The sequence below is a fragment of the Monodelphis domestica genome, chromosome 6 (genome assembly GCF_027887165.1).
Source record: "Monodelphis domestica isolate mMonDom1 chromosome 6, mMonDom1.pri, whole genome shotgun sequence".
Taxonomy (NCBI): Eukaryota; Metazoa; Chordata; class Mammalia; order Didelphimorphia; family Didelphidae; genus Monodelphis; species Monodelphis domestica.
The window spans coordinates 71,910,022-71,932,180 of record NC_077232.1 but is presented as its reverse complement, the minus strand read 5'-3'; the positions used below and the strand labels follow the sequence as shown (position 1 = coordinate 71,932,180).

At 39.0% G+C, this 22,159-nt stretch overlaps 1 protein-coding gene across 4 annotated transcripts; it reads right to left on the bottom strand.

Annotated features, from left to right (window-relative positions):
- Positions 1–125: 125 nt before the first annotated feature.
- Positions 126–21,771, bottom strand: OLFML1 (olfactomedin like 1). Of its 4 annotated transcripts, none has more exons than XM_056802228.1 (4): positions 21,326–21,456; positions 20,969–21,132; positions 18,777–19,102; positions 126–1,729 (listed from the first exon to the last, which is right to left on the bottom strand). In XM_056802228.1, the coding sequence occupies exons 3-4, from the start codon at positions 18,979–18,981 to the stop codon at positions 957–959; spliced, it is 978 nt and encodes a 325-aa protein (XP_056658206.1). In that variant the 5' UTR covers positions 18,982–19,102; positions 20,969–21,132; positions 21,326–21,456; the 3' UTR covers positions 126–956. The 4 variants fall into 4 exon arrangements, with proteins under 4 accessions (XP_056658206.1, XP_056658205.1, XP_056658204.1 ...); XM_056802227.1 differs by having other exon boundaries at positions 18,777–19,062; XM_056802226.1 differs by lacking the exon at positions 20,969–21,132 and having other exon boundaries at positions 18,777–19,062; positions 21,326–21,771.
- Positions 21,772–22,159: the final 388 nt, after the last annotated feature.

The window sequence follows — 22,159 nt, the reverse complement described above, 5'->3', positions numbered from 1 at the left end:
TGTTTTTGTTTTCAATGTGCATCCGATGAGTATTTTGTTTATAACCAGTAAATCTGTTGTTAGAGCCGAGGACCATGGCCCTAGGTCTCTGTTCTTTTAGATCTAGAAATGGAAAAAACTCAAGATGCTTTATAGAAATTTATTGAATTGAGTTGAAAACACAGTTTCTGCCCTCAAGGATCTCATGAATACAAATAGCTAAAGTGTGCGGTAGAGTGTAATAAGGAATATGAGAGAGAAGTACAAGCAGAATATTATGGTAGCTCCTTATTAGATACACAGCCAAGCCATTTTCTATAGAATTGGAAATTTCAAAAAATGAAATCAAAACATGCTCCAGACTACTTACAGGAAGAGAAATGCAGATGAACACGCAGACAAATTGATAGATGGGGATCCCTAGTATTGGAGGGGCTATTAAAAATATAGGTGTACTGATATGTTATTGGTAGAGCCACGAAAGAAGTATTTCAACATAATTTATATGAAAAGGGGATTAAATGGTTCATATTCTTTGACTGAGTGATCCCATTACGGCATCTCTAAGGATGCAGTATATCTGTATATCTCTAAGGAAGTTAAAGAAATAAGCAAAGTGTGTGTATGTAAATACATGGACTCTGAGGGAGTTTAGATTTGTGATTAATGATGGGAATTGAGGGAACCCTACTCGCTCCATCTTGGGACCCAATTCTGGAGTATGTTGGCATCTACATTGGTAGAGATGGCTTCCTTTTGGAAGTTCCAATGAAATAATAAGTTCAATTAAGAAAAAAAAAGATGGCTTATATATGCAGCCTTACTTCTAGACTTTATGTCTAAATAATTTTAGAGGGAAGATATATCTGTTTACTGCTTTCTCATTCAGAGCCCTGAAGCCCGGAGCATCCTTTAACAATCTCCTCTAGTCAACAACTGTCGCTCAGAAACAAACCTGGCTTCCCCGGCCACATTTCCTATGGTCCTGCCTGTTTTCTTTGGGTCTGGAGCTTGTAGATGATTTGGCTTCCATCGTTCCAAGCATAGAGCAGTTTCTCCTGGGGATTGTAGTGGATCACAGAGTGGATCCTCTGCCGCTTGGGGAAGACCAAGGCGGGAATGTCCAGCTTGCTGATGTTCCCCAGGGCATCGTAGACACAGTTGATGATGTGGGAGCCTTGGCGGCTCCCGCTGTATACCACATAGAGGACCCCACACACGAGAAAGGCTGCCTCAGCATCTCTGCTGCTGCAGGAGGAGATCCAGCTGTGCTCCACGGCCATTGTTTCAGGGTCTATCTTGGTGATGATGAGGTGGTCTAACTCTGTGTGGATGGCCCAGAGTCCATGCTCATCCACAGCCAGGTCGACCTGAGTCCAAGGGGCATGCTGATAGACAGGGGTGCCGCGGCCCCCTGGGAGGAGCATCCGATCCTCTACGCTCCTTTTTTGGAGGTTGTATTTGATGATCTCATTGGGGGTGTCGTGCTTGTGGAAGAACAAGAAGCCTTGAGAGATCACTTGTCCAGTCCCCTGCCAGGACAACATCAGGACAAACTTCCGGGGTGTGGGCTTGCCTTCCATGAATGCCTTCATGTTGGCAAATTCCCATACGGTGTTGTTCCTGGAGCCACTTAAGAAATAAATCTTGGGAGAATTATTGCTAGCATCTCTCATCCAAGAACCATGCGTGTCTCTGGTTGTCTTTGTAATCTTCATTGACTTTATGCCCATCAACATGTTGTCACAGACTGTTAGTAAAGAAAGAAAAAATCATGGAAAGGGTTACTTTGTACATCTTTGGCACCTGTATCCTCAGAAACTCACAGGCTTATTTTCTTTCCTTCCAGGGTCAATACCAGGCATGGGAAAATTAAAATAATCTCACTAAGGATTTATTATAAGAAATTGGAAAAGGGGCAGCTGAGTGGTTCAGTGGATTGAGAATCAGACTTAGAGACAGGAGGTCCTGGGTTCAAATCTGACCTCAGATACTTCCTAGCTTGTGTGACCTTACTGCTCTTCTGCCTTGGAACCAATACATAGTATTGATTCTTTTTTTTTTTAATTTTTTAAACCATTACCTTCCATCTTGGAATCAAAGTGTATTGGTTCCAACATAATATTGATTCTAATGTGGAAGGTAAGGGTTTAAAAAAAAAAAGAAATTGGAAGGACATGTGGAATAGTAGATAGAGAGCTGACCCAGAAACCCAAAAGACCTGGATTTCTCTGACACCCACTGGACGTAGGACCCTGACCAGGTTACTTAGTCACAGTGATCTAGGAAACTCTCTAAGATGGAAAGTTTTAGATGTGCTGATACGCATAGGGAGTCCTTATCCCCTATAACTCATAAAAGAACCCTATAAAAGGTCCTTCCAGAAGGGGAAGAATAAATATTGGGCTCATTTAATTTCCTTGAGATTATCTCCAAGATTCTCAGTGTAGAAAAGAATGATATTCCTAGCGGCAGCTGGGTGGTCCAGTGGATAGAGCACAGGTCCTGAAGTGAGGAAAAGCTGAGTTAAATCCTTCCCCAGATACTTTTCAATGCATCACCCTGGTCCGCTCAGATAACCCTTCTGAGCTTCAGGTTCCTCATCTGTAAAGTGGGAATAATAGTAGTACTGATGTCCCACAGTTGTGGCAAGGACCAAATCGGATAATGTAGGAAAAGCACTTTATAATAGCCATACAAAAGCTAGCTATTATTATCAGCTGATTTGATCATTTTCTTATTCTTATAATTCTTTGTCTCTTTAGGATGCCTAGTACATGGGGCAGCTAGGTAGTACAGGGGATCAGGTACCAGTCCTGGAGTTGTTGGGAGGACCTGGGTTCAAATTTGGCCTCAGACTTCTTGACTATGGGACCCTGGACAAATCACTTCACCCTTGTCTCTTCTGTCTTAGAACTGATACTAAGACAGAAGATAAGGGTTTGTTTTTTTAAAAATTCATTTGATTGTTTATTTTATAGAAAAATAAGATTAACTCATACATGGAAAGTTTCAATTTTATGTATACCATTCATAAATTTAAATGCAATTATTTATCAATGTTTGCAATTTTGCAGATGATAGTAATAGTACTTCATTTTATTCCAATCATATTGCATAATATACAAATATATATATTTTTAATATTTATTTCAAACATATTTTTCTATGTTTCCATGATTCATTTTAGAAGATAAGGATTTTTAAAATGAGATGCCTAGCACAGTGCTGGGTCCATACTAGATGCTTAATACAGGGTTGAAAGGGGCCTCAAAGGTCTTATAATCCAGTCTACATGAGCAGGATTATGGTCTACAACATTCCTATTAGGACGTCATCAAGCCTTCAAGGACGCCTTCCATCATCTTCCCATCTCCCATGGAAAACACACCATCTCCTGAGAAAACACCCCATTCCTAGGCAACGCTAATTAGTAGGAATATGCTAATGCCAATACATTAGGCCATGCTAGTTATTAGGAAGTTTTCCTTTACAGGAAGCTTAAATTGGTCTTTCTCCAACTTCTATCCATTACTCTGAATTTTGTCCTTTGGGGTCAAGCAGAATCAGTCAGTAAAGAAGCATTGATTAATAATAAAATAAAATAATAATTAATAATAAAATAATAAAAAGCTTAATAGGAAAGGGGTAGCTCAATGGATAGAGTGCTAAGCCTGGAGTCAGGAGGATCTGAATTCAAAAATCACTTAACTTCTCTTTGCCTCAGTTTTCTCAAATGTAAAATGGGGATAAAAATGGCACCTGCTTCTTAGGATCCCATGAGATAATATTTGTACCTGGCACATAGGCACTATATAAATGCTTAGTCTCTCCCCTTCATTTATTAACTATCTACTATGTGCCAATCATTATGCTAAGCACTATGGATATAAAAGACGGTCCCTGTCCTTGAGGAGCTCACAATCTAGTGGGAGGAAGTACAAATATCTACAGACAAGCTAGACATAGGAAAAATCAGAGAATATGAATAACAGGAAGGCATTGGAATCAAAAGGGGCTTCTTGTAGCAGGCAGGATTTTAGCTGGAATTTGAAAGATTTGGAAGTCTAACCCATCTTTAACATGAAAGTTCACCAAATACTCGAAGAGAAGTAAATACGTTGTACCCAAATCTCCTTTTATTTAGGATTAATAACACTTCTTCCCAGTTTGTTCGATGGATCCTCATGTAGAGGTCTTGAGCCATTATGCTTTTAATGGCACGACCCCAAGTCTCATGAGCTTTTTTTTTTTTGGACTGTCACATGGTTATTGACGAATATTTATTTACTCTGCTTCTTCTGAACCACATATATCCTTCCATAACAGCATCGTGGACAGAATGCTGGACTTGTAAAGTATTCAGGAAAACTTAGCCTGAAACCTACCTGAAACACTAACTATCTGGCAAATTACAAACTTTCTGGCCTCAGTTTCCCCATATAAAAATGGGTAGAATAGCATCTTTAACACAGGGTTGTTCTGATGATCAAATTATGTTCATATATTTAGTCCATTGCAAATAAACTACTATGTAAATGGCTTCAATATAAAAAATAATAACCATATTCCTGTTATGAGTCAAATATCATTAACACTTGGTTATACCTATGAAATTTAATTTATCTGTTTATTAAGATCTTTAGGTTGCCATTGAATACCTTGTGCAGTTATGTGTAGATGCCTGAGGCCATGGGGCTTTATTATGACGCTTTTCTTGGACATTATCTCCTGTGAACTACTAGTCTTCTCTAATAATAATTTTCTTCCTATGCTCTATCCACTACACTCTGACTCAGAAGATCTATGAGGGCAATTTTCTTTTTCTATGCACTTTAGTGTTAATACTTCTCCAGGTAAATATACTTTTAAATGACTTTTTATAGGTGCACTCCATCCTGGGCGAAGAGCCAAACAATTCCTATATCCCATAGCTGTAATGCTTTCCCTTCTTATTTCCATTGCTTACCCTCCACAGCCTCTACCTCTCTGTCTTTCTGTCTCTGTTTGTCTCTCCCCCACTCTTTCCTTACCTCATGACTTAAATGAATGCTACATATCTCTTCCAAAGCACGAGTGGTAGGGACTAGGCCTGCGTTGGTGAAGCCATGGCACGTGTACAGAGCCGGCACTGGGGGAGCTACCCTGTTCCCCCTCTCCCCAGCACCTGAGCACATTTTTTGCATGCCCCTTCCCTCTGTCTAGCCACTCAAAACAAGCACTTTCTCCCTCAACTCTCTCCGGTAATTGGCCCTCTGGGCACTTGAATTGGGAAAAGGTTCACCAACTCTGGGCTAGGCAATTGGAATTAAGTGATTTGCCCAGGATCACACATTTAGAAGATGTCTAAGGCCATATTTGAACCTAGGACCCCACTGTCTATAGACTTGCCTCTCTATCCACTGAGCCACCTAGCTGCCCCCTCCATAGCTTCCTTCAAGTCTCAGCTAATATTTTGCCTTTTTCTAGTCCTCCTCAGTACCAGTATCCAATATCTGAGATGACTTCCATTTTCTCATCTATATCTCTCTATATCTTATCTATATCTACTTGTTTGTATATTATTTCCTCCACTAGAACGTAAGCTCCAGGAGGGCATGAATCATGCTTTTATCTTTTATCTTTCTTCGTATCCCTAGTGCTTATCACAACGCCTGACACAGTGCTTAATAAATTACTTATAGTTCAGAAATCTAAATCTTATTTCCAGGTGTCATCAAAGAACAAAAGAGCTGTTCACTGTCCAGATCTATGTTTCTCTTCTATATCCCTATCTTTGATAAATAGCAGAATGAAAACATCTCCTGTTCTCACAAATAACTGGTTTATTTGCTCGGGACTTGCTAATTCTTATTAATGCAAACATTTTAGGTTCTATCTGTCATTATTACCTTTTATTCTCACATGAATCAGTCTAAGAAGTGACTAGTGGTTATCAATCTGGGCAAGTCTCATGAGGGTTTCTAGCATGGCCCTGACATCAGCTTTGGGGTACAATATACCTTCCTGATGTCTTTGCCAAGTCAACCATCCCTTCAGTAGAGCCCTAGACTAACAACACTTTTCTCTATTGTCTTTGCCCAGCACTAGGACCACCTTTCTCTGAGTGATGCCAGTAAATCTCCATTATTGTTTCTTCTTCTGTAGATGGTCCAGTGCCCCTTTCTATAGAAGATCCTTAAACCTCTGACCTCACTCCAGATATTCACTGGTCCTTATTGTCCTGTTCTTACTCCTCACTTCTTGTTCACCTTCCAGCCTACTCCAGCTCCACACTAGATGACTTTCCCCCCTCCGGGGTCCCCTTCTTCCCATACATATTGAGCCCACCACTTCTCTATAGATAACTCTATTGGAGTTATCATTGATCCTATAGGATCTTGGGGAGCCATTTTATTAATAAAAGTTCTTAAGTCTTTTGAGTTATGCATTTTAAAAAAGTTGTTATAGTAGAAATCATTCTCCTGGTTCTTTTCACTTAACTCTGCATCATTTCATTCTAATCTTAGGTTTTCCATTTCATCATTTCATATAGCATCATAATATCCCATCACTCTCTTTTCTTTTCTTTTTAAAAAAATTCTTATCTTCTATCTAAGAATCAATACTATGCATTGGTTCCAAGGCAGAAGAGTGAGAGTGGTAAGGACTAGGCAATGGGAGTTAAATGATGTACCCAGGGTCACACATTCAAAGTGTCTAAGACTGCATTTGAACCCAGGACTTCTCATCTCTAAGTTTGACTCTTCATCTACTGAGCCACCTAACTGCCCCACAATCACTTGCATTTTAGCCATTACCCAATGGATAGGCACCTTCTTAGTTTCCAGTTCTTGGAAAATACAAAAAGCTGCTATATGTATTTTTCTTTTTTGTCCACATGGGTCCTTTTTTTCTTTCTTTGATCTCTTTGGCATAAAGATTTACCAGTGATATTTTGGGGGATCTTTTTAAAAAAAGCCATATTTGTGATTTCATTGGTATAAAGAATGATCATGTGAAGAAACTCCCTTTCTCAATGTAGACTGGCATCTTCCATGAAACATCTAGTTTATGGAGGAATTCCATGTGAACTGGAATGAACTCCAGGAAGTGATACAGAGCGAAAGGAGCAGAACCAGGAGAACATTATACACAGAGACTGATACACTGTGGCACAATCGAATGTAATGGACTTCTCCATTAGTGGCAATGCAATGATCCGGGACAATTCTGAGGGACTTATGAGAAAGAAGCTAACCACATCCAGAGGAAGAACTGTGGGAGTAGAAACACAGATGAAAAGCAACTGCTTGATCACATTGTTCGATGGGGAGATGACTGGGGATGTAGACTCTAAACGATCACCCCAGGGCAAATATCAATAATGTGGAAATAGGTCTTGACCAATGACACATGTAAAACCCATTGGAATTGTGCATTGGCTACAGGAGGGGGTGGAGGGAGAGGAGGGAAAGAACATGATTCATGGAACCATGGGAAAATATTCTAAATGAATTAATTAATTGTATAAACTTAAAAAAAAAGAATGCAAATAAACAAAAAGAAACATCTAGTTTAAACTAAAGGGAGTTGTGTGGGTCACTAAAAGGTTGAATGACTTGCCCAGGATCAGACAAGGCAGTATGTATCAGAAGTAGGACTTTATATGCAGAGTTTGTTAGAATGGGAATGGTTTTCATGTATCATTAGACTACATGGCTACTGAAATCTCTTACAACTATCATAAGCTGTGATTTCCTGGCTTGAATGCAAATCTTTCTAAGCCAAGACCAGCCTTCTACCCATTATGGCACACTGCCTTTTCTGACCATTTCTTTTTTTGAGATCGATACATTGCTATAGATATAGATCCGTGGAAATGTTCTATTTCCTCCTGCCATCTGCCTCAATAGAATGTAAGTCCTTTAAGGGCTGAGGCTATTTTTTGATTTTCTTTGCATACCAAGCACCTCTCACAATGCCTTACACATAACAGTTAATTAAAAAAAATGCTTGTTGAATGAATGTTACTTGCTCAGCTGAAATTTGAGCTATAATTGGCTCCTTCTAAAAGTGTGATATAAACAGAAGCACCCTCAGCTGTTGCTTAGGAGGAGATTTTTTTTTTTGCGTGTGTGTCAAATGAAATCCTACTTCTAGCCTCTCTTCGTGGCTTTCTGCTCTCTGCACTGATCAGACTTCAGGCATCTTACATTCTTCTTGTGCCTCAATAGGTCTTCAGTCTCTACCTGCTTCTAAAAGAAGTTTTTGTCTCTATAATCATTTATTTCTAGAGATAAAATCGATATTTATTTATAATTTTTGTATAATTATATAATTTATGCAATATGTTTATAATTATATAATACTTTTTAATAATTATAATTATTTATAATAAGGTTCACAGAATCTCAGAGTTAGAAGGAACCTATAGTTAGTTATAGTTTAACATGTACCTGAACAAGGTAGGGATAAGACCAGTGGCTTAGCAGGCACAGAAAACTCCCTTCACTAAAGATGATCAGCACCTGCTCCTACAGCACTTTAAGGTTTACAGAATGCCTTAAAAAGCTAACATTTATATAGAGCTTATGAAGTCCCAGGCACTGTGCTAAGTACTTTACAATTATTATTCCAACTGATCTTCAAAACAACCCGGGGTGGTAGGTGTTATTATTATTCCCTTTTTACAAAGGAGGAAACTGAGGCAGGCAGAGGTTAAAGGATTCACCCAGCATCATGCAACTATGATAAGTGTCTGAGACTGGATTTGAATTTGGGTCTTTCTGAACCAGGCCCAGAAGAGTTCTATCTACTGCCCAGAATGCAGAGAGATGATTTGTTCAAGGTTACACAGTTGGTATGTGACTTGAACCTAAGCCATCCTGCATCTGGTGAAGGGTCTCTGTGACCTTCTTGCATGCTTCCACTCTACTCAAGTAAGAACTCCTAGAACATATCTGGCAAAGTCATCCAGTCCTTGCTTGAAGGTGCCCTTCAAGGCCTTGCTCAAATACCACTTTCTCAATCCCACTAACTTTTATTACATGCCTACTCTATATAAACCTCTGACTTAGCATTGGATATAAACAGAGACAAAAAGAAAACAATTCCTCTCTGCCGCTTTTCTTTTTTTCTGGAACGATTCTTGCTTTTTCTCATAATAAGATGTAACTTGCTGGCTCTCTCATCTGTGAAAGATATATAATTAGTAGATTCCTGCTAAAGCCCAAGGCCAACAGATGCCGGCCTCAGCTCTCATCTGTGAGAAGATTTTAGGTTGAAATCTAACATCTAGACTATTTCCACTCCCCACCCCCTTTCTTCTCACCTTTCCCTGCTGATCAGGCTGCAAAAGCCTTCTATTATTGCTCTTCTTCTTCACTGTTTCAGCATCTCTTTTCCTCACGCTCAAGCGAACTCTGTCCACATTGGAGTTTCCCATTTTTGGGGGGGGGATGAGGTGGGGAAGGGGCTTTCTTTGCCTTTAATCCCCTGTACAATAATACATTTTGCTTTTGCGGTACCCAAGGTTTTCTGTAGATAGGAGCCCCATTCTGCCCCAGGTTTGAGGCTTGCTAGAGGTATGGATTAATATTCACTTGAAAACATAGCTCATAAGCTTCTACTGATGTGTTTCTTTTATTAGCTCACCAGGAACAGTGAATTCAAAGCAAAAGATATTTAATAAAGTAACATAATAAGTGGAAGAGGGAGCACATTTGGGGAACATACACGGTAGGGAAAATATGTGTGCCAATGCACACATCCGGGGTAACTAAGACCTCTGATGCTATAGAAACAGCAATATCTTGTAGTGATGTCATTGGGTTTTTTGCTGGTCTATTATCTCCGTGATGCCCTTCCCCTTGGATATTTCCACTGCTGGTCCTGCCCTAGGTATCTCTGCTGCTGCCGCTGCTTCACTCTACAACTCCCCGCTGGTCTTGGGCTTGTCTATCTTTAGCATGATAACTCCAGGAGCTATTTTCAGTTCTTTTCAAGCTCTAGTCTACTAAAACCAGTCAACTAACTAGAGAAGTCTTTAGGCATTTTAAATCCGTCTCTTGGGTGGGATTCTTCGTGGGCCCCCTTCTCAGTCTTCTCTCTGATTTGGGGTTAGACTATTTCATGGAACACCTGTCATGCCTAGTTGTGTGTTCTTTCAAAGCACATTAAATTTCCATTTAGAAAACCCCCCAAGATTCTATGTGAAGCTAAGGTAGCTGAGTCCTTTTCATCTTCCATAATGTTTCTTGTTTTTGTGAAAATTAGCTTTGTACAAAAGGTACAACTGGAAGCGACCTTCACCCTGGTTCCTTTATTCAACATTCTTTCAGCAACAAATTCGCTGTTCTTCCTAATATCAACTGCATTTGAAATAAAATTAGAGGACTCTTGCTAAAGCCCTTATGCAAACCTAGAGTTGCTTCTAGCTATTATCTGTGAAAATTAGAAATATGTTTTCCAAGGTCTATTTATAGTCTTTCTTTTTCTTTTCCCTCCATTGATAATTTTAGAAACTTTCTTTTTTTTTAAACCCTTACTTTCCATCTTAAAATCAATACTATGTATTGGTTCCAAGTCAGAAGAGTGGTAAAGGGCTGGGCAATGCTGGTTAAGTGACTTGCCCAGGGTCACACAGTTAAGAAGTGTCTGAGGTCAGATTTGAATCCAGGGCCTTTAGTTTCTATGTTTGGCTCTCAATCCACTGAGCTACCTAGCTGCCTCCTGTTTTAGAGAGTTTCAACCGCAGCCTTTACTCCTGTCAGCATCTTGTCTCTATTCTGTTCACCTAGGACAGCTAGGTAGTGTGATAAATAGAGTCAGGAAGACCTGAGTTCAAATACTTCCTACTTGTGTGACACTGAGTAAGTCACTATTCCTATTGGCCTCAGTTTCCTCATCTGTAAAAAATATACCAGAGAAGAAAATGGCAAACTACTCTAGTATCTTTGCTAAGAAAACCCCAGATGGAGTAGAAGAGGTGGATACAACCAAAATGACTGAACAACAAAAACTTTTATACCTACTTGATTTCTCCAGAAGAAAAGGGACCACCTAATCACTTTTATCTTCCCCAATGCCTAGCACAGTCTCTGTTAAAGTAGATACTTATAGTAGTGCAGACAAATGCAGAAAGGTCCAAGAAAATTCTGGGTGGTAGATTTATAGGAACAGAATCCTTCATAAAATGTTTTGCTTTCCCATAGTGCCATATGCCGAGGCACCTACACTAAGAAAAGATGGACGGGCTTTGGATGAAGAGCAGAAGGAAGATGCTTCCTGCACAGAGGAAAGATGGGGTTGTATGTGCCTGAGGCAAGAGAGTATGGAGGTTGGGAAATGAAGTGTTCAAGTCACGATAAGGAGCTGCTATATGAGAAGGGACCATCCTGGAGCTATCTAAAGACTTGGTGCCAAGACGAGGGCGATCTCTTTAAGCTGGCCTTGGGACTCACAACAGGATTGGGCATCTAGCACGCCATGTTTTGATGGCTTGAGTTTTTTACCAGAATTGTGCTATGTACTACTGGGGAGGGAGCTAGGGGGTCCAATCTTGTCTAGAAATATGCCTTTTCCTATATCTAATATGTTCTTCTTTAAGCCTCTTAAAGGTGTAAGTTCAAATGACTTAGTAACTTTCACCTGGAGGAGGAAAGTGACTATCTAAGGGCCAACTTAGAAGGAGCCCAGTTCAATGTTTCCAGGTAAAGCCTTGGAGAGAGGTATGAACCAAAGAGTGTGTAATTGATAAACTTCCAAGATAAGAATGACAATAATAAAGATGATGATAGTTGAATTGAGAAAATCAATATGCAAACTATAAAATATATCTTCACAGGACATAATTGGATAAGTTGAGAATTTTTGGTTCTAGGACCCTCGTCTGTAAAATGAAGAATAAAGACATTGAGGCATATGGAGGTTAATTGACTTGCCTATGATCATATAATAACCACAAAAATGTCAGAGTTAATAAGGGAGGCAGCGGTTAAATCCAGGGTGCCAAATGTCTTTATAGAAATATATAAAATATAGGGAATATATTAGGTCAACCAGAGACCTTTAGCATAACTGAGTATGTATTATTAAAAAAAGAATAGACAAAAATAAACAAAAGGGATGATGTCACAGCATTATAATCTTTATTAAGGAGATATACTCATGTGGGAAAATCGAGGAACCAGATGAATGAATCGGGTAGACAGAAATTGGGGGGAGTATCAAAGGAGAGAGAAACAGAAGTGATATTGTAGTGAAGTAAATTAGAGACTGTTTGGCCAAATGGGAGAAAATGTATGAGGAGTTTCATAAACAGATCACAAACTTGTCTTAGATATACTAGTAGTCATGGAAGACTTCAACCATCCTGATATTTCCTGGCATTCTCTTTACTAAAAGCAAAGCAGTTGGTAATTCTTGAATTGATCATGATAATTTTATTCTTCAAAAGATGGAGAAAGTGGTAGGTGGAAGCAATCTGGATCAATAGAAAGATATTAGGAACTGAGAGATTGCTGACGTGGAAACAACGGGAACTCTGGGAGATGGGATACATAAAAGAGACAAGGCCAGAGTTGGATATGGACCCTGAAATTTAGGAAAACAGAATTTAAAGCATTCTGAAGCTGAATATCTGAGATTCCAGGGGTAACAAGCCCAAGAAGGATAAGAATAAAAATCCTGATACCATAAATAGAAAGAGTTCTAAATAACAAGAAAGAGGGCAGTGCTGTCTTTGTACCAGGACAACCCATCTATTGTTTTGTCCTTGAGTAGGGGTTCTGAAGTCATAATTTGGTGTATTCTTTCCCCACTGAATACTTCCATTCCAACTGTGAGTTTCACTCTCAGATCTTTCCTTCCCTCACTCTCATACTAGAAGATCCACATTGGAGGATTGTTTAAGACTCCAGAATATAACAAGAACCAAATAAAAAATGTGGTACTTCTCTGAGTTTAATATGTTATTTCATTAATAAAAAAGAAATGAGTGGTTTTCCAAGTCAATATGGAACGTGCAGGGATCCTCATATACTGATTAATGGCCTCTTTCATTTTGAGTTTGATATCACTACTCCAAGGGAGGTAAAGGCAGCTCAAGCTAACTAAAAGGTATGTGACCCATCTTTAAGAAGCCTGAAAGTGACTACAGATTCCCCCAAAGGGTCATTCCAAGCCACAAGGGACCAGGTTTGGCTGAACACAAAAAATACATGGACGCAGACCTTCAAAGAAGCTGCTCCAATAGATGGAGCAATAGAACCCTTTCCCATTGTTCGGGGACCAATTCTGGAAGTCCAATAGTGAAAGCTACACTTGTCCTTGTCTATAGAGTCTGCATTCCACAGGTCTCTGTACTAATAGAGAGTTGTTCTGTAGGACCTTACTGGCTTTCAGTTAATAAAATTTAGACTTGTCCTTTAGGCATATCAATTTGGCGACTGTCTGGGACCTAGATTAGAGAAGGGAGAAATTTTGGGGCAAGGAACCTCATTTCGTGATTGCATGCTTGAGAGGTGATGAGGGCCTGGGTGGTGGTCATCTGAGTGGAGAGAAGGGATTGAATGGGAGCTATGTTATAGGGATAGAATTGGCAATATTTGGAAAGTAAGCCTTTATATGGGAATTTATGTGGTTCAGTGAAAAGAATTCAGGATTTTAGAATCAGAGAACCTGGATTCAAATCTTGACTGTCACTCACTGGGTTTGTGATTTGAGGCATCTTATCAAATTTCTGAGTTTTGGTTTCTTAATATTTTAGGGGACTGGATTGGATGTCTTAAAGTTCCATTAAGCTCTAAGTTTTCATTTCCATCTTTATATTCAGGACATCATTCTTTCAGATCACAGGCTTGATATTTTCTTCCCATTTATATCTAATCAGATGCCAAATCTTGTCATTTCTACTTTTTTTCAGTATCTTTTTCCCCCCTCTCATGTTATCACTATGCTAGTTTAATCTTTCTTCTCTTTTTGCCTGGGCCATTGCAATAGCAACTTCACCGGTCTCCCTCCATCTACCTTCCTCCTCTCCAATGTTTTTCCCATATAGCTGCCAAAATGATACCCCTAGAATGCTGGTCTGATGAGGATACTAGCTGGCTCAGGGAGCTTCATTGGTTCCCTATTCCTTTTCAGAGAAAATACAAACTCCTCTGTTTTTTTTTTTTCATTTGAAACCCTTCAAAATCTCACTTCAGCCTATGGTTCTAGGCTGATTATATCTTACTTCGCATCCACTCTACACTAGCCAAAGTGCTGATTTATTCTGTCAATGATATTCTATATCCCAATTTTCATACCTTTGTAGACTGCCATTCTTGAAGTATTCTCCCTCTTCATCTCTATGTCTTTGAACTTCTAGCTCCCTTTAAGACTTAGCTCAGATGTCACTTCCTTCAAGAGACTTTTCCTGATCTTTCCAGCCCTTCCAAATTACTGGGCATTTTGTTTGTATATACCCTTATTTACTGACCTGGGAATATATTGCCCCCTCAATATGAAAATGTAAGCTCTTTGAGAATAAGAATGGTTCTAATTTTACTTTGTATCCCCAGCACTTAGCACAATGCCTGGGACAAAGTAGGTGCTTAGTAAATGCTTGTGGATTGATTGAAATCCTTGACTACCACAGAAAAAAGGCATCCATTATCTCCAGTAATTGGAGAAGTGGGAAAGATATGAATGAGAGTACAATCCCTGGGAGCCAGATCATCAGCTTCATATCCTAGAATTAGTTTAACCCTTCAAGCCTAAGATCCTATTGGTCCAGGGGAACTTCTTAGGGGGAAGAATGACACTGTCAAGTAAATTTCTTGGAAGTAAATAAATATAGGGTACACAAGATGATGGAATTTGGGCTAAGTTAGGAGAAAGGAGCTAGCTAGATCAAGGTTGGGTGTAAAAATTTCATTTATCTATAGCATATGATCTTAGGAAGTGATAAATTACACCTGAACTCTCCTTAGCTTGTTGGCTAATCTCTCATCTGACTCAGATATATTGAAACCTGGAACTTGACTTTTTTAAAAAATTGTATTTAATTAGATGGTTTAGAATAATTTTCCATGGTTATAAGAATCCTGTTCCTTTCCTCCCCTCCTCCCAGCCCCCTCCTGTATATGATGTGCAATTCCACTGGGTTTAACATGTGTCATCGATCAAGACCCATTTCTTTATTATTAATATTTGTACTACAGGGGTTGAGGGGATATGACTGAGGAGAGACTCTAAATGAACATTCTAATGCAAATACCAACAACATGGAAATGGGTTTGAATCAAGAACACATGTGATACCCAGTGGAATCACGTGTCGGCTATGGGAGAGGTGGGGTGGGGGGAGGAAAAGAAAATGATCTTTGCCTCTAATGAATAATGTTTGGAAATGATCAAATAAAATATTGTTTAAAAAAAAGACATGTATATTCATCCCATCTCTCTCCCTCCCCACCATACCCCCAATAATCTCTGTTTGCATGTGCTAAAATTCTCCCTTCAGACTTTCTCTGGAATGTCCCCATTTTATGTCTCCAATGCAAGCTTCAGTCATAGTACCATGGAACTCTCATTGGTAAAGTGGCTACAGCATCAAATCAGCATCCAAATTCAGACCAATATGTGCCAGTGAGGCCAGGGCAAGGACAACAACAATTAGATGAGTTAAAGAAAGATATTTTCCCTCTGTATTTCCCCATCACTATTTCTAGATTCAATGGAAACAAAAGATCATTTCACTTAACATCTTGGTCCATTACAATTTGGAACTATGTCCAAAGGGTGCTAAAAGACTGTCTGCCCTTTGATCCAGCTATAGCACTGCTGGGTTTGTACCCCAAAGAGGTAATAAGGAAAAAGACCTGTACAAGAATATTCATAGCCGTGCCGTTTGTGGTGGCAAAAAATTGGAAAATGAGGGGATGCCCTTCGATTGGGGAATGGTTGAACAAATTGTTGGTGATGGAATACTATTGTGCTCAAAGGAATAATAAAGTGGAGGAATTCCATGGAGACTGGAACAACCTCCAGGAGGTGATGCAGAGCAAAAGGAGCAGAACCAGGAGAACATTGTACACAGAGACTGATACACTGTGGTACAATCGAATGTAATGGACTTCTCTACTAGTAGCAATGCAATAACTCAGAACTATTCAGAGGGACATATGAGAAAGAACACTATCCACATCCAGAGAAAGAACTGTGGGAAAAGAAACACAGAAGAAAAACAACTGCTTGATCACATGAGTTGGTGGGGCTATGACTGGAACTTGACTTCTAATGAACTCCCCTCTCTATCCTCATTTTGAATTTCTGGTCTTGACTCTACTTGTATCTCTGACACAACCTCTTCTCTGATTTTTTTCTCATTCTTAGACCTGGTCACTCAGTTCTCAGAGTTGTTTGACTGTATTCTACTCCTGATATCCACCTATGTGGGAATTTTCCCACTGAAAAGAGGGTTTAGCTAACATGATGGCCCCTGAGATCTAGGTCTTATGGATTAGAACAGAGGAAGAATTCATAGTCAAGGAAGTCCTGGATCCCTGACATTGCCAGAGAAAGCCTCAGTATTTTGTGAATTGGCTATGGACCAGAGCATCACCTTAGAGGACCTTTGATTTGGCACTGCACTTTTCCTTTGGATGAATCTCTGTTTAAGGGGTGGCCTCCATAAGGACACTTCTCTTGCAGGGTCTGCTAATGCATTCTGAATTCCTCAAAAGAAATTAAAATAAACAAAAACTATGTAATCTGATATGTATTATTAAAAATTTTGTGAATTAATTTTGTCAATAACAGATAATTATTAGCATATTATTCCTATCAATTCATTACTCTGTTTCAGTTTCAGAATATATTTACAAATGGCTGTATTGTCTAAACAATTTGAGTAGGTTGAATGTAAGCAGCCTTTAAGTTTGTGGAAGTGCTCATACAGTCTCTGAGTAAATGGTCATACTTCTTTTCCTATCTCTGGTTCTGTTGCACTGCCTTTCCTAGTGTGCTAACAAACTTCAGAGTAGGTATCACATCTTGTATTCCTGATCTTGAACAAAGTAGGTGCTTAGTAAAATTTCAATTTGCATAAAAGTGAAGGGGGAAAATTCTGCTTTTGAAAACTTTCAGCAACTTTTAATGAAAAGTAGTTTTAAAAAATGGCGTATGGTATTATTCCTTGTCTCAATGGGGTGAAAGAGAATTCAGAACTCAAATTTTTAAAAAAGGATGTAAAAATTAATAAAAATTGATATTAGCTATTTTTGTGGTTTTTGTTCAATAATTTTCTGTCTCTTTTTGACCCTCCCTGTGGGCCATATTTTCCTGTTTTCTTGGCAAAGATACTAGAATGGTTTGCCATTTTCTTCTCTAGTGGATTGAGGCAGAGGTTAGGTGACTTGTTCAGGGTCACACTAGTGCCTGAGATCACATTTGAACTCTGGTCTTCCTGACTCCCAGCTCTATCTGCTGAGCCATTTAGCTGTTCATTAGCTATTTTGGGCAGGACTAATTCGCCTCTTGCTTCTTAATACTTTGGGGCACTAATATGCAAATAACCCCAGTTTCATGAGTGAGTTCTAATGAATGTATTGAATTCTCTTATATTACAATGTGAGGCTAACATAAACAAATGAAGCTATTTAATTGTTAAGTCTCATATTATCATAGATTTAGACATGGAAGGGACCTTAGATGTTATCCAATTCAATCCCCTCATTTCACACAGAAACCCGGCTTATTTTTATTGTGTAAATTTCAAAATATTATTAATCACTTAGCCTTGAGTGTGAAATTGGGTTATAGAATTCAAGTGTCTGACCTAGTTTATAGCCTTAGCCCTTTCTGGTTGGTTTAACCATGCTCAGAGCTGCATAAATAGACTAAACAGAATACAAACTGAGTTCTCATTAGAAGCCATGAAATGTTTATTGCTGTTCTCCTGAGGACCTTATTTTCTGACTTTTCCATTGAAGGCTGCCGTTTCCTTGCTGCTAAGACAGTTACTTGTCCTCCCAGTTCTGGGAGATTAAATCATCCTCCAGTCCTTTCTGGAAATTGTATCTAGGCAGAAGGTGTGACCCACTTTCCTGGAGCTCATTCAGCCCAGGGAACATCTGCTGCTGTGTGGCTGGCTTGAGATCTTTTTGATAATTACATTTCTGTGGAAATGTTGTTCTCTTAGAAGTGACCAATGTATGTACACAAGGGAATGACCCATTTAATGTTTCTCTGTTTATGCATGTGTCCCTCTATGTGTAAATTTTCCCTTATTTAAAGAACAGAGCTAATCTACTCATTGAGTACTTTAGGTAGAGCTATACCAAGGAATGATAGCATAAAAGGCACTTCCAGTTAAGGAATGGATTTGTTCAGGCACTGTCTCCTGGAGGGGACACAGAGACTCTGGGACACTGGTATTAGGAGTAAGAGAGACTTAGTGGCACAAGGGAAGAGTTCACCTTATCACACCAAAGGATTGCAGATGCTGTGAGCATCCTTTAAAATTAGGTGACCTGTCTTAATTATCCCTCCAACTCAAGTGGTTCTTAATCTGAAGTTCATGAACTGCTAAAATTGTTTTAATAATTATATTTCAACATAATTGGCTTCCTTTGTAATGCTATATATTTTATTTTACATATTTGTATTTCAAAAGGACTGTGGAGTCCTTAGGCATCACCAGATTGCCAAAGGGTCCATAACCCAAAAAGGTTAACAAATCCTGTTTTCTCTTTAAGTGCAGAGAGCCCATCCTCCACCCCAGAGTGATTACCTGGGCTATAGTGTTTAGAAAAAGTAAATCTTTCTTACTTGTGTTGAGGAGAGTCTTGATCTTTTGCTCTTCTTCAGAGTCTTTAATCTGCTTTTCCATCACAGTCTTATCCTCTTCAATACAAGTCTCAGATGTCCTAATGTATTCTAGGTAGTCAATCTCACGTTGGGCTCTTTCAACTCTTCCCCCCAAGTGATCCACTTCATTCTTATATTCAGTCTTATAAAGATGACATCTCTCCATGTCCGCAGAAACCTTCTTTGAGAAGTCCTGGAATTCTTGAATATATGCCCTTGTATCTTGGCGACATTTTTCCAGCCCTCGCTTAAGTCAGAAAACAAATACTGATTTCAAACTTTATTTCCTAATGTATAGTTAGTAGCAAATGGAAAAAAAAGTAAAATGGAATTATTTTATGGATTTCTCTTCCTTCCTTCCTTCCTTCCTTCCTTCCTTCCTTCCTTCCTTCCTTCCTTCCTTCCTTCCTTCCTTCCTTCCTTCCTTCCTTCCTTCCTTCCTTCCTTCCTTCCTTCCTTCCTTCCTTCCTTCGTATAGCAAAAATGTGTGGCATGATATAGTTTTATTTGCTGAGTTTTATTGAACTTCCCTTCCAGATAATGGTTCCAAGTTGTGAGGAAATGGTCAGAGTTAATTTTTTTTTTTCTATTTATTCTATATTTTATGCTCACCTTTCTGAAACAATTTTTATAGGCCTGAGAATAGTAAACCATAGACATATATGTAGGTAGTTGTGCAATTTTATTTTGAGGAAAACTTGGAAGGATTTAGGTACCTGTAATCAAGATGGGATGACTTGAAGGGCAAATATAAGATCACCAATTGTCTATGATTACAATTTATGTGTTTATGGAGTAGCCTAGACAGTAGGAGCAGACTATGGTAACAGAAGCAGCCACAGTGATCTCTCACTTCTGAAAATTCAGTTTTGTGGCCCTGGGGTCATGGCAATTTGGCTACCTTGTTTAAGGTAGTCAAACCAGGACTATAAAGACAAAATGTGATATTACTTTGGACTCCATAACATTTCTGAAAATGATAGCAAATGACCATTAAGTGTAAGATGTGTTTTGACAACAAAAAATGATCAGAACTTAGTGCACTAAAAACAGAATCATATACTTTTTAATTAACTGCTTTTAGCTTAAGTTATAGATGACCTCATTAAAAAATCAGGTTAAACTTGACAGAAAAACTCCAAAAATTAGTTTCTACCTTAGTTTTATTCATTAATTTTGGTGCTGTTCTAATAAATTACCAGAAGAAAGTACCAATCTGAGAGTGTTGCATGATTAAAAATATGCACATATATGTATATTTTAACTCTACATTGTTTTCAGTGAGGGCTCAAGTCTCTCTTTGAGGAGGAGTAGTGTGTCACTTCCTGTGAGTCACCAAGTTCTTGGGGTCCCAGGCAATTCTCTGACACTTTAAATTGTAAATCATTTAACTACTAGAAGGATTCTTTCTTTCTTTCTTTCTTTCTTTCTTTCTTTCTTTCTTTCTTTCTTTCTTTCTTTCTTTCTTTCTTTCTTTCTTTCTTTCTTTCTTTCTTTCTTTCTTTCTTTCTTTCTTTCTTTCTTTCTTTCTTTCTTTCTTTCTTTCTTTCTTTCTTTCTTTCTTTCTTTCTTTCTTTCTTTCTTTCTTTCTTTCTTTCTTTCTTTCTTTCTTTCTTTCTTTCTTTCTTTCTTTCTTTCTTTCTTTCTTTCTTTCTTTCTTTCTTTCCTTTCTTTCTTTCTTCCTTCCTTCCTTCCTTTCTTCCTTCCTTCCTTGCTTTCTTTCTTCCTTCCTTCCTTTCTTCCTTCCTTCCTTCCTTCCTTCCTTCCTTCCTTCCTTCCTTCCTTCCTTCCTTCCTTCCTTCCTTCCTTCCTTCCTTCCTTCCTTCCTTCCTTCCTCTCTCTCTTTCTCCCCCCCACCTCTTTGTCTCTTTCTCTATCTGTCTGTCTGTCTCTCTCAAGTGCTTACCTTCCATCTTAGAATCAATACTGTGTATTGGTTACGAGGCAGAAGAACAGTAAGGGGTAAGCAGTGGGGGTTAAGTGACTTGCCCAGGGTCACACAGCTAGGAAGTGTTCAGATTTAGGAGTTTTTTGCTGGAATTCTCCATACCAATGAAATCAAAGGTCTGGAAAAAACCAAACCCATAAATAAATATAATAAATACATACAGAGGGATTAAAACTCCCACCCTCATGGTAGACCAGAAACTCACCTGTAACATTCAATCTTGGATAGTTATTGGGACATTGGAAAATTAAATGACTTGTCTAAGGTCACATAGTATGTGTTAAAAGGAGAACTTGAAGGTTGTCTCTCCACTGCTCCACACACCTTCTGTCTCTGTCTTTTTCTTTTCTCCTTTCTCTCATTCTCTCCCTGCACATATACATATATACACTTAAATAATAGTACTTGCTTTTTCAGAAGCATGCTTCATTGTCAAGAAAAATCACAGTAAGAATAGGAGAAAAGCACAGCATGTTTTTTTTTTTGCTTTCAAAAATACAAGTGAAACTATAGAAAGCTGCAAAGAGACAACATACTTCTATGGCCATTGCAATATACCTACCTCTAAGATCTGAAAGCGTCGGTAGATGTATTGAATCATTTCTGGGTCTTGGGCATCTTGTGGCTGAAGAAGAAAACTCATAAAGCAGAGAACTAACAAGGAGCTGGCTTGAGATGTCATGATGCTACCAGGTCACTGGGGGTGGCAGGGACAGCTGGGAAACAAAGAGGAAGAAAAGATCACCCAAGAAACCTTGGGGTAACTGTGGTCGATTTTACAGTACAGCACAAAGAGTTGGAATCTGTCGGGGGGCACAGCAATTGAAATTGGTTACTGTGGCAAAATCTCATTAGCACAGCGAGCCTTTGGAAAACACTAAGTGAAGAATGCTTGTTTGCTCCAACCAGTGGGTTTTCTAGTGATCAAATCCAGCTGTTCATGCATAAACTAGTCATGTGAGGAGTTCCAGGCATCCCAGCTTTCACTGCCATAGGATGTTACACAATCTGTCCTTCCTGGGGAGGTCGTAAGGATGGGACAGTCCATCGAGGAAGTGGTGATGAAAGAAACTTGGGATTTGCTATCAAGAGCCCTAAATGAAGGGATGGGGGGCAGAGAATTGCTATTTGCCAATGTCCTACTTAAGACTCCATTATGGGGGACTCATTTTCTTTCTGGAATTTCTCCTTCTAAGTTTTATGTTTCTAGTTCTTTGAAAAACTTCCCTTCATACTTTCTAATAGTGGATGATTGGCTTGAGATGAACTTCTGCTTTCCCAGGCCCCAGGAAAAATAAAGTTCTTACAGATCTTTATTGGGAGACCACACCCATTGTCCAGCTGTCCAGATTCTCCCTGCTGTTTAAAGGCGCAGAAAGGGTAATAAAAATACATG

What these genes read in the sequence shown, in the direction of transcription:
- OLFML1 (XM_056802226.1), bottom strand. Translation starts at nt 21,445, where the DNA reads ATGACATCTCAAGCCAGCTCCTTGTTAGTTCTCTGCTTTATGAGTTTT. An exon ending in GACGCTTTCAGATCTTAGAG is followed by an intron (nt 19,063 to 21,325) that starts GTAGGTATATTG and finishes TTCTGACTTAAG; the next exon opens with CGAGGGCTGGAAAAATGTCG. An exon ending in CAAGACTCTCCTCAACACAA is followed by an intron (nt 1,730 to 18,776) that starts GTAAGAAAGATT and finishes CTTTACTAACAG; the next exon opens with TCTGTGACAACATGTTGATG.